This window comes from Branchiostoma lanceolatum, chromosome 11, assembly GCF_035083965.1.
Source record: "Branchiostoma lanceolatum isolate klBraLanc5 chromosome 11, klBraLanc5.hap2, whole genome shotgun sequence".
Lineage (NCBI taxonomy): Eukaryota > Metazoa > Chordata > Leptocardii > Amphioxiformes > Branchiostomatidae > Branchiostoma > Branchiostoma lanceolatum.
In genome coordinates, this window is record NC_089732.1 from 19,143,554 (window position 1) to 19,156,209 (window position 12,656).

General features: G+C 41.1%; 1 protein-coding gene across 5 annotated transcripts in view; it reads left to right on the forward strand.

Annotated features, from left to right (window-relative positions):
• The first annotated feature begins 892 nt into the window (after positions 1-892).
• LOC136444383 (mucin-2-like) overlaps positions 893-12,656 on the forward strand; it is a 33,591-nt gene continuing 21,827 nt past the window's right edge. For 3 of the 5 annotated variants that reach the window (XM_066441908.1, XM_066441909.1, XM_066441910.1), the window contains exon 1: positions 894-1,209. In XM_066441908.1, coding sequence (XP_066298005.1) covers positions 1,143-1,209 — 67 coding nt within the window. In that variant the 5' untranslated portion in view covers positions 894-1,142. Of the gene's footprint in view, positions 1,210-12,656 lie in introns of all 5 variants that reach the window. The other 2 variants (XM_066441911.1, XM_066441912.1) reach the window with 2 other exon arrangements.

The following is a 12,656-nucleotide window of genomic DNA, read 5'->3' on the forward strand; positions in this document are numbered from 1 at the left end:
AGTAAAACTAGTGTCAGGGAATATTTCGTTTTGCCTTGAAAACTAAGCAAAAATGATCGAGTTACTCGTCAAGATATAAGTGTCCCTTGCCCCATGCCCCCTCTCCCCGTCTCAAATTCATGAGTCGACATGCCATGGCTTTTTGAGTTCCTGTCTTTCCAAAGTAGATCACCTGAGATCGGATTGAATTACTTCAAACTAGGCTATGAACAGGCCGCGCGCATGTAACGTAAGCCGTGTCGATGGTACAATAGAGAACTTCAGGTGTGACAGACAGAAGATCTAGCTTAAACCATTTGTCGTCTAGAAGACAGCATAACTTGTATATAACTATAACATTATAACATCATAGCATGAAGTTTTTGTTATGACAAAGAACAAAGGCCGGATCACGTTGTCAGACCATTTTAGCCGGCCATTAAACAAACACGAATATTGCAAGTCTTTGAGAAACATATTGACATAAGTGACAAGTATTCAGTCTTGTGCTAATATTTTTGCAATCGTCCTCTTTTACAATCTTTTAAAAAGTTCATTTTTGAGCGTTATCATCTTACTTTGTAGAACATTCCTAACAGTGTAGACTCTGTTATGTGTCTATACTGCATTCTATTTGCCTGGTGATTCTACCATGTGAGTTGACCTGTCGGTTATAATGACGCTCCTCACCTGACTAATGGACAAACTATCTTCAATGTTTTCCCTGTCAATGAATCACAGGGGTCAGCGGATTCACGACATATGATACAGCGTCCCTGATTGGTCTCATACACGGCATGCTCTTTCAGATACCAAGAGCACATGGCCAATGAGAAGACCGCTTTTATATCCACTTGATCAAACTTGTAGGTGAATAGCCGCCAGCGGCGCACACAAAGGAAGGTGTTTCTTGATTGGCTGTTTTTTGAGGAGACATCCTCGGACCACACCCGTCCACACCCTGCAAGCTGTGTTTGCAAAATGGGCGGTGGGCCTCACTGGTCATATAGAAAGTCACCAAGCGTCATCCCCCCACTGTTCTGTCTGCAACGAGAAAGGTAGTACCAGCCACCAGTTGGATAGAAGCTTTGTTCATTTTAGAAAACACCTTATCTACACTGACACACGCAGGAGAAGGCCGCAATTCGTGTGGAGTCCAGAAGATGGATTTACCGAGCGGAAGGACCGTTCTTCTGTGGTTCCTACTGGTCGCCTCAGCAGTTTCTGCAGGTAAGTACACGGCACTGCTTAAACTAACGGCCCACACTTCAGACGCATTCGGATGTTGTTGAAATTAGCTAAGAGTGAAACATGTATGTCGGAAGGAGTCTCTCTTGTTCAAACTAGTAATGTTGCTAGTTAGGCTATGGAACATGTTAAACGGCGCGCTGGCCAGTTGTTGGCATAGAAACCTGTGTCTTCTTGACGCTCACGTCACCGTTGATATGGCAATTTCACCCCATAAAGATAATCATTATACAAACAAAGGCCTCCATAAAACATTGATAGGATTATGCAACAGGGGTCAATGTAAGTCATTACACACTTCTAGCAGGAGAAGCATGATAAGCTGCTTAGAGACTGTTTGATTTGCTAGTTAGTTTGTGTTTAAGAAACAGATTAGGAATACAAGTTGTTTCGGCGACCAATGTTAACGCATTAATTGGCAAATTGTATTCCCCCAACTTCCAATCGGAGGTGTTTGTATTGTTTAAGCTTGTTTGATAATATCAACTTCATGGTGATCAAAATTGAGTTTTTCTTGAAGTGAACTTCTGGTCTAACATTATCTTACGATTTCTGGTCTATTGATGTTTCCCGGGTTACGGTTTGAACAGTTCAGCAGGCAGAATAAACACGTTCGATATCAAACCTTAAACCTTACAAACGCCCTGTGAACTTTATCACCACTATGCCCCATTCTCCCCCGTGATGTTTTCGTCAATAGTTTTTGTCTCTCTGCAGTGACCATATGTATGTTGCCTACATTGTTGACACGAGTAATGCATATGGGGAATTTTTCATATGGTGCGTCAGGTGATACTAAATCTGTAGTGTTACTTTATCTAATTATATACCTCACTGGTGGGGAAACATCATTCGTAGCTCTAGGATAATGACATCGCGGAGACGGAATTCGACTTTATTCGTCTTTATGAAGAATCTGGTGGAGAAAGACTATAACTCTAATTGATATAAGCCGTATATCCGGCACACATGTTTGTTTGGGCCCTCCAGATCGGAGTGGCTTATCACTTTTAACATTTTGGATCATAACCAAAGCCCCGATCTCTTCAGCACATTATTACAACTGTTAACCCAACTGATTATGTGACATAATCACAGCATGCGCCGTACCAGAAAGTATGCCTGTCAGAAGACACAGCCAGGGTGTCCAGATCAAACGACACGAGTGCAGATATGAATATCAGATGATTCATTGGCACATCGCCCTCATTCGTGAGTTTGGGCAGCCTGTAAAACGTTTTCTTTTTTCGTCGCCATCCTCCGTTCTATACATAGATGCTTATTCCGCCACTCTTTTGATGTCTATCACCCGGTTAACCCGGTACACTTATCTATACTACGTAGTACTTCACCCTCCCCCCATGCACAGTGGAGTGGACTGCCCTATCGGACGCCTATGCGTACCGTGCAATGTAAACAGCGACTACAGGCGTGGCCGTACCAAGGCTGTACCAGCGGTGGGCGGTCATGCCTGACCCAAAATACAAGGCACAGTATGATATCGAAGGTGCTTTTGGACCAAAACGAAAGGTTTACCTTTATTACTTTTCTTGTCGTATGAATCGCCCTGAGACCATTCACCATTTTGAATACTGCATGTGATGAGTCGCGCCCTTTGTATATAGCGGCAGAAGACAAATACAGAATGCTAGCATGCTTTGGTCGCTTATAATCTAATAATATCACACAAACTATGTGTTCTGCAACTCCACAGAAATGGTTTATTCTTAATAGATGCACACACACACACAGACAGACAGACACACACACACACACACACACACAGTGAAAATATACTTCAAAATAAAAAAGAAAATAGCTGTTGTTGCATGGCGTGAACCTTGGGGAACGCGAACCTTTGGGCGACAAGTGAGTCACCGCCAGGTGTTTTCTTATGCAAAACCCTTCCGCAGACAGGCCAAACAGCCGTGCCGCTTCATACCTGGCACCGTTCTAGGACGGTCCCATTCAGGGGTAACGCCAGGTAAAACGTCACGGACAGCCGATTAGCAGGTACGCAAACAGCCTATCAGTCATTCTGAGCACACTTGCCGGTGTCGTGTTCCCCCGTTGGAGGCTGATCTTGTGAATGTGGATGTTTGGCCTTCGCATAGGTCTGATAGCTGCTGTGTGAGGCCCAAATCTTCCCATTGATTTACCTCGCCGCGCTATTATTGCAATAAGTAGTAAGATAAAAGAACCCAGAAACATGTGATGGCCTGAGAGAAATGAGAAAAGGTGGAATCTAGTAGAGCGTCATCGCCAAGTAAAATGCATTTTTCCGAGAATCGGAATTGGATCAATCGTTGTCAAGATATAAAGAGATTTGAAACGAAGAAATGCTTGTCGCTGGAGAACGACCTTCGTAATGCTTAACGTATTGACCCTGACTGAGCACCTGCCGAACCGTGGGACTTAGGCAAAATAAAGGCTCTCAATTCGTCCCATTGTGGTAATGGTCAAGAGACCTATCCACAGTGAATGGTATTCTTTATAATGATATTCAATGTCCATCGTTGGTAACGCAACCAATTTATGTAACGTTACATAGTTATAGTAACGGTGTCAGTATGATGAATGTTAAGCACCTCGCTCAATGGCTCCCGGTGAGTTATGGGGGTGGGGGGTGGTGGTGATGGGCGTGATGTTTAACTTGTTTCACCAAGAAACGGTAAGCACAAAAACAATTTACTTAAACACCAGCTGCCAAAGAATTTCCGTATCTAACTTTGCACGCTCTGGTGAAATGTTGAACCAACCGTGGCGCCTACTCGTGTTAATGCACCTGATGAATACGAATAATTTAGTATGAAATGAAAAGTCACAACATGGAAAACATTTTTAGCTAACGAAAAAAACGTCATGCTTCGTCAGAGGTTCGACAGTTTTATCGTCCATGTGATATGAAATGATATAAAGGTAATATCTTTAAGATTTGCATCTACATTTTCCTCGGGTTCACCTGGCCAACCCCTCATTCGATTCGGCATAATTTCTTCTTCCGGAAATTGCCGAATCAAACGCGATAGGCGCCATGATTTGGCTGGCATGTTTGATACATACAATACTGCAAAGTTGTTACAAATTCTGGGTACAGTCTATCTTTGATACACATCCATACACGTTCACTTTGTCAAACAGATCATGACATGTGTAAAGCTGTCCTCGCCTGGGGGGGGGGGGGGTGCTGCGTTCTGAAAAAAGACATCGGAGATAATCTTCCACTGACAAAAGTCACTTAACTTGTTGACAGCATCGTTAACAAGCGCTGATTAAACGTTACATCATTTCATTTTGATAACAGAAACAAAAGCCAATTGTTAACCCTCAAACAATTGTCTAGGGCTATATTCAATTAGTTTGTAGTAACTGTTAATTTGAATAGTTTGGTTAAGGTGACAGTGGCTAGCCACTATGATAGTGGATCGCTTCGCCTTTGTCCTTATATGGCAAATATCTATGCGCACAAAATAAACTCATCACAAAATAGGTATTTGTTACATGAGTTATAACCACAGTCAATTTCCTCACCGATAATCGAATTGCCTTCAGTGCTGCCTAATCGGGGTGTAAGTAAAGCGGTAGAATTGTCGGTGAAGAAGTTAATTGCAGTTGTGTTAGAAAGAACTTAGATTTGCTCTCTGTGTCAGCCTGATTAGGCTATGAATTGAAATTTATATCAAGTGAAAGCTTTTTGTTTAATAGTCTTGTTTTGTGTGAATCATAGTACAGTAGAAGCCACTTAATTGCACCCCGGATTAACGCAAATTCCATTAATTGCATCGGTTCCGAAAATAACTGCAACAAAATTTTCAAAAATCATGAACAAGGTGCGCTAACAAGCGGCAAACGCGGTAAAAATGAGCCGATACCTGCCGGTGTAAAGGCGCAATACCGCCAATATGTTTAAAATTGTTTTGAGTAACAAAAGAAGGCGGTCTCCATTGACAGTCACGTTGATAGGAATCGCGGCAGACAGCATGCTGTACTCAAAAAAGATTGGTCTCGACCTGTACACTGGCTAACTGTTGTGAATGCATTCAAGTTCGCGGGGATTTGATTTCGCGTTAAGGATGACATGGGGTGTTGTCGGGGGTTTTAGGTTCGCGGCAGCGCTATAGTCACATACTGCTGCAATACAAAAAAGACCGACGTCTTTACGTAACATTCAGTCGGAAGCCACAAAGCGACTCGGCAAAGGCTACAGGCGCGTAGACGGACTTAGCAGTCGCTTTTGGCGGTGCGGTGCTGTCGTGATCATCTGTCACATTCTTTTATGGCAGAGCTGAATCCGCGTCGTAGAAACTTCTTGCATTCACCGGAAGGAGTTATACCCGGGTTCGGCTCTGCTATAAGGAGAATGATCTGTCACTGATCTAAGTCATCTAACCATATCTACTGGATACGTAGTACAGTACATTGTACAGTAATTCACTACCATGGTGTCGACAGTCAAATCTGTCCAGACATGAGAGGGGGCACTGCTCTGGACTCTCCCGCTTTCAGTAACTTAGATTTAGTTCCAATTCCTTGTTTCATGGCGGTACATGATCTACGATCTTTTTACATGTCCTTGAATACTGTATATATAGATAAAGTTAATAACTACATAATTTCGTATGCTTTCTTTGATCTAGTGTTTCTGACTAACTGGACCGCACCCCGCCCTGGATTGTGCGGTCCAGCTGGGTCCTTCGCATTATTGCATCAGCCGGATAATTGCACCAAACGCTGCCAAATGGGTGGTGCGGTTAAGCGGATTCTACATTATTTACCAGGCTGTCACACACTACGACATGGGTTAACTGTCAAATTAAAGTTCCACGACCTCATACCTTCGCCAAATGATGTTAACCTTTTCGAGCAACATATAATGAAACTAATGTTTTGCGTTGATTATGCAAATGATATGTTCATTTGCATATTAATTTTTTCTGCTCATCTTCTCTTACAAAATGCTAGTAACGCACTCAACGTTGTTCAAAATATGAAGGTCATATTTTAGGAGAGAAGGCCTCATAGATTATGGAAATGAGGCCCTGATTTGCATGACAATGTTCACTTTTATCTAGCTTTCTAAAGCCGCCAAGATGACAAACACATCACTGACCACAAGGGAATTACAGTATTTTCTTATCATATGAAGTCTTCACTTACTCAATTGATCTCTATTGATATTTCTCTCTCTTTAAGTTACACATGTATGAGAGTTATGTTATGTTATCCAGAGAATTTGTTGATTTCTCTCTAAAACTTTGCACATTAGATACTGATTTAAATCATAACGTAAATTATGACTCAATCTACAACCAAAAAAAATCATGACAATACGTCAACCCCGTCTCACCACTTATATCGCCTACATCACTCTCACTCACTCACTCACTCACTCACTCACTCACTCACTCACTCACTCACTCACTCACTCACTCACTCACTCACACTAAATTAAAAGGACAGCACGTACTGTGACGTACACTTAAATAAATGTGTATTTTGCCACAGCCAGATATAAGTTCACTCATGACGACCACAGTTCCTAAGCGATGTCTATCGTGTGATTACGGTCACGCATAATGCGGTATATCGCACGATTTACGTACGATGGCTGTTACGATTTGATTTTTTTCTTCGTGACGATAAAGCCGTACATCGCAGGTTTGAAAAGCAGCAGCAAAGTAGTTTAAGAGTCATTGCACGGCCAAATCGGCTCATACTTTGTACATCTGATAGGTATATGTGGAACAGCCATATAATTAAAACCCTCCATCTATTTTTTGTTATGTACTTCTGGGACCCCCCTCGGAGACCCTCGAACAATTTATGGTTAAAACTTACTGAAATTGCGATGAATACCCTGATAATTCTAAAAATGATATGGACATAACTTGTCTATTTCCATATAACATGGGTTTTATAGTTTCACAGACCAAAAGTTCAAGATCAAGCATTGAAGTTGATAGGGTGTACTAGGGGGTTATCGGAAGCAATGAAAGCAGAATTTTCATCTCGCTAAATTTCAGTCATTTTTAAGGGGCTTTTTCTCCGACAATCGGTAAAATTGATGAATGGTTTTACATTTGCTGGAGAGAGGAACATCTACTGATTCAACAAGATTGGCGATGTAAAAAGACGTTGTTATGGCGACGGTGGTCTCTGTTAATGTTTTGAATTCGTTTTTTAGCCCACATGCAAATTAGGACCTTACTTGCATAAATTATGAAAGTTGATCACCTTCTCTAACGAAATAACGCAAGTTGTCCAATGTATGGAAGTCTTGTCTTCACAAAAGGTACCATTTCCTCATAAATTATGTCAATGAGGCCCTCATATGCAAGATTTATGTCAAATAATGGCCACCTTTACTTAACTTCCAAATCTTGCAAGAATGAAATAATCCCCATCATTTCCCACTATGGATTTATAGTATTTTGTCATAAATTATGCAAATGAGGTATCAACTTTTATAATTGATATCTATCGATATTCATCTCTTTCTCAGTTACATATGTCATGTGTTTGACAGTCCTACAATAGAATGCAGCTGATTGATTGACTTTTCTCATTAATTATGCCAATTAGATATTGATTTACATAATTGGTATGAGATTATGTAAATCATCACTTAATATATCTACGTACCAAAAGTCATGACGATCCGTCAGCTCCTTCTTGCGTTATTCTCATTCAAAGTTTGAGACAAAATCAGCTCCGGTAGTTCCAAAAAAGCCTCTAGGGGATCCAAATATACAGGACCTATTATCCCAACAAAGAGCTATCCACCACTAAAAGATCATGACCATAGCATGTTCAGAACACAGAGATTTCAAAAGGGAAAGTTCCTCTGCAGTACCATAGAAAGTTTCTAGGGGCCCCAACATCCAATCTTTTCAAGGTCTCACAAAGACCTACGCACCTATCAAATATGAAGACAATCCATCCAGGCATTCTTGTAGCCTCCATAGCAGGCTCTGAACCGGCCTTTTTGGGGCTAGATAATACACCTTTTGCAGCCAGCCCGTAACCATCAGCCATCCCCGTAACCATTTTGCCGGTAGAGCCTGCATCATAACGGCGGGTCAAAGCAAAATTAAAATCACGTTAAGAGCAATTCGCATGTCCGCGACAAGCAGTTAACACGTTAACAACTTGGCCCGCACACGCGACTGCTCATTTACATACAGCATGTTGTGTACCAACACGCGCCGACTGGTACATCTGGTAACTCGTTTTTGCATGCATTGTAAAGTTTGTGGCAAAAAAGTTTGCTATTTCAACTTCAACTGTTCCTAAAGACAAACATGAACATGGGCTAAGGCAAACGCTAGACAAACGCAAGTTATTATGTGCCTCGGATTGCATGATGACAGTGAGGGAGGGGGGCATCTACGATAGCGAAATAAGATGGAAAGAAACTTAGCCACGTCTTATCTGGTCTACAACAACGGTCTGGGCAGGTGTAATGACGACCATATCATATTCGTTCATCGGCAATGGATGCAAAATTGATTTGCCATGGCCTGTAGCTAGGCCGACGAAGCTATCCTTGCCTTGTGTCACGGCTCGGATGGCCCGAGTTTGTCTTTCCGATTGCCATACGTCGCGCGATCCACCTTCTGTCCTGGCAAGGGCGTCAGACTTGCCGAAATAATGTCGAACAAGTAAGTTTAAACTTCTGTATCGCCAAAAAAATAGTTTTGAGAATTTGTACCGTTAGAAAATTGTCGGGTTAGTGCACACGGGGGCGTGAAAGCGCACTGTCTGGAGGGGGTGCGTGTACTGCTATTGTGCGGTCTACCATAGGCAGGAAATTCGCACCTCTGCGTTAATCCCCCTAAGCGTTTTTTAATTTCGCTTTGACCCGCCGTTATAATGCAGGCTCTACCGGCAAAATGGTTACGGGGATGGCTGATGGTTACGGGCTGGCTGCAAAAAGTGTATTATTTAGCCCCCAAAAAGGCCAGTTCAGAGCCTGCTATGGAGGCTAGCATTCTTGATTTATCGTCCCGTAGACTTTCACATTCCTAGAAGTCTTGCCAACTGCACACAACATATCTACCACTAGCTGGGCTAGCTCCTGAGGCGTCGCCAAAAACAACCGTCGTATTGGGTCACGTATGTTCTATATCTTCAGTCATTTGTTAAACTTTTCTGACCAATTGCATTTCATACTCAAAGCAACCTTTCTTTTCGCCCAACGTTTTCTCGCACACTCGCATCAGTTTTAAAAGGGCACCCAGAGTATGTTATCCATATAATCAAATAAGTGTGACCTAGATAATGCACAGCATGAAGATGAACAATCGTAGTACGACTTTGGAAATATTTCGAACATTGCACGACGCTCGGCAATAGCTGATTTATCTGGGATTCACATGCAATTATCCTGTGATTTACGCGGAACATTATCATAGGTACGATGTGTCTAACCGGGCCTCTACTTATGATTCGGTTCCTTCATTTCTTACTATCATATAGCCTGATGTCGTTGACCAACCAGAAGGCTCTATTTTACGGGTCATTAACCCTCAAACACCCGGACGGAGTCATTTTTGACCCCAGGCGTGGATTTTGACGTGCTATTTGAACATGTTTGATCTGAAAAAAAATTCATTCCGTGACTTTGTCAGTATACTATTTTTCTTGCCTCTCCTAATTGTCTTGGGGGATCGGCACAATACTGTTGACATTGTATAGGAAAGTCTGTGATGAGTCCGCCGGGGTCATTTTTGACCCAGCAAAAATAATGTGCTGTTTTTGAGACCTGCCCTCTGTAACTCTTACACTACTTATTGTATGACCACTAATTTTCAGAGGATGATGCACATGTAAATCAAAATTACCATAAAAAATTGTATGTCATAATGACGTAATATGACGTCATTATGACATAATTTTATGTGATTCTATCCGCCATCTTAGATTTTGACCGATGACGTCATCATATCAGCTTAGAATATCAATGTTAAATCATAAAAATTACATTGGATTACATAAGATGATAACAATGTAACAAAATACATTTGGCGTACCAACAAAGCCTCGAAACGTCATTGTTTGAACTGAAATTAGCAGATTTTGTAAAATATGCCTGTCAAAAACCCGTTGCCATGGCAACACGAAAAACGATGAACTTACTTTATCAATTTTAAATTTTTGTTAAGGACATTTTATGAAAAGTCACCAAGTTTGGGGGCTTTCGCGTAAACCGCTTATTAGTTATGTAACATGAAATTTGGCGTGAGCTTCAAAAATCCCCTCCCGGTCTAAATAGGAATAGTTCAATACGTGGTCCTTCTGATCTTTTTGCATAAATTATGATGATGAACGGGAATTATTCATACCTAAACATGCCAAAACATTACTCTTACATTGATGAAGCAATGTACAGATAACAATCAGCGAAAAAAGTGAAAAGGGAGGTTCTACTGAACAAAACATTTGGGGGCATTTTTGACGACGTTCAGTCATTTTAGTCGCAAAAATAGGTTCAGGTGTTTGAGGGTTAATGTCCACATACTGACCAGTTGTTCGAGCGTTACCAGTAAGTGAGAGAGTTTTTGTTTCTGTGTTTTTTTATCCGATTTAAATGAACATTTAAATGAACTTTCTTAAAGGGGCATATTGTGAAATGAGCATAAAACAAAATTCTTTGTTTTTGATTATTCTCTACATCATTAGTTGAATCTACCTTATTACACTGCACAGCAATATTCATCACGTATGGATGCGACTTTGTAGCATCGTGCAGACGTCTTAAAAAAATTGTATACGCAATCCCCACCACCACTTGACTTGTCCGCCATTTTGTCGAACCATCGCCGAGCACGCGATCGAACGTGCTACGTTCTGAAGTTTGATCACTTGTGCTGATTTTCCTGTGATGCGCGATCTCCGACCGTAACGGTCGATTCGATTATTTCTTAGCGTTCTACGCTGGCTTATTTGCATGTAAACTTGCGGGACGCAAGTTAATATGTAAATGGACCAGATTTTACACGTTTTGCGTTTTTCGTCGCTTATTAATGGTGGAAATGTGACAAAATGACGGGAATATGTTGGAAATAAGTAACAAATAAGTTACAAATGTGAATCTTAGTGTAGATCTTTCAAACTCTTATTATCTTCGCCGAGTACTATAGTACTCGGGGTAGATTATGTTTTCGGTTGAGCCAGCTGTTTGGTGGGTCTGTATGTATGTCAAGAGCATAACTCAAGAAACCTTTGATGAATGATTTTTGGTAGGTGTGTAGTGGTTGTGCAAAGGAAGGTCAAGTTCAAAAATGGTTTACCTTGCGTTTTTCAACAGTACTGCAGCGGACTTTTAATTTTTGTTCGTTTGTATGTAGGCGAAAAAAGTGACGGAAACGTTGATGGATCTTCATGATTTTTTGCAGGTGTGTAGATGTTGTGGAAACAGAGATCAATTTCAAAAATGGTTCCCCTGGCATTTTCCATCGGTACTGCAGCGGGCTTTGTGTGGATGTGTAATTCTTGTGGACAACATAACTCAAGAAGCTGTTGATGGATCTGTATGATATTTAATGGATGGGTAGGGTTTACGGAAAGGAAGGTCAAGTTTGATAATGGGCCTTCTAGCAAGTACCTAAGGTACTGCAGTGGAGCTTCAAAATTTAATGGCATATTTTCTGAAAGTGCTATGGTCATAATATTTGTGTGGTAGATAGTTCATGCCACAAGAAGTAAGTTCTGTAAGTTTGGGCCCCCTAGCAGCTTGTTTAGAACTGCAGTGGGTGTTTTTGTTTTGACATTCGGACACGTATTACTTGAGAAGGGGTGAAGAGATTGTCGTGAAGTTTCGTACGTAGAGAGCTCAGATGGTGCTTTACACAATGGATGTCTAATTATAGAAAACAGGAGCGAATCTGCATAATAAGTAAGGATAATTGTAAATCCATTACATTCCATAATGGGGCGTGTGACAGTGTTCCCGAAACAGGCCAGCAGAAGGCCTTGCCTAGAAGTGTAAATAAACAGATGGTGTACATAAATAAACAAATGGGGCAGTCTCACTACAATTCAAACAGATGTGTGGGTCCGGTTTTTTTAAAAGTGTTCAGTTTCTGCATTTTTGTCAAACACACGGTTGGAGACATAACGGAAAGGGAACAAAATAGAAAGCCTTACAAAACACCTAAAAACATGTGAATAACCAGCCGGACCAACTCCTCTGCTCAGAGAGTACACTGCTAGGTATTACCTAGCACCGTATGGAAAAGTAACATATACTATGTCTTGCAAAATGTGTATGATATGGAATAATGATTTATTCTATTCATATATATTGACTGTACCATCTAATTATAACTTTCAATTTTTTTGATGACAAGTTATAACATATATCAGCACACTATACACATATACTAGTCCTGTACCACCAAATGAGTTTTATCCCTATCTAGACTGGA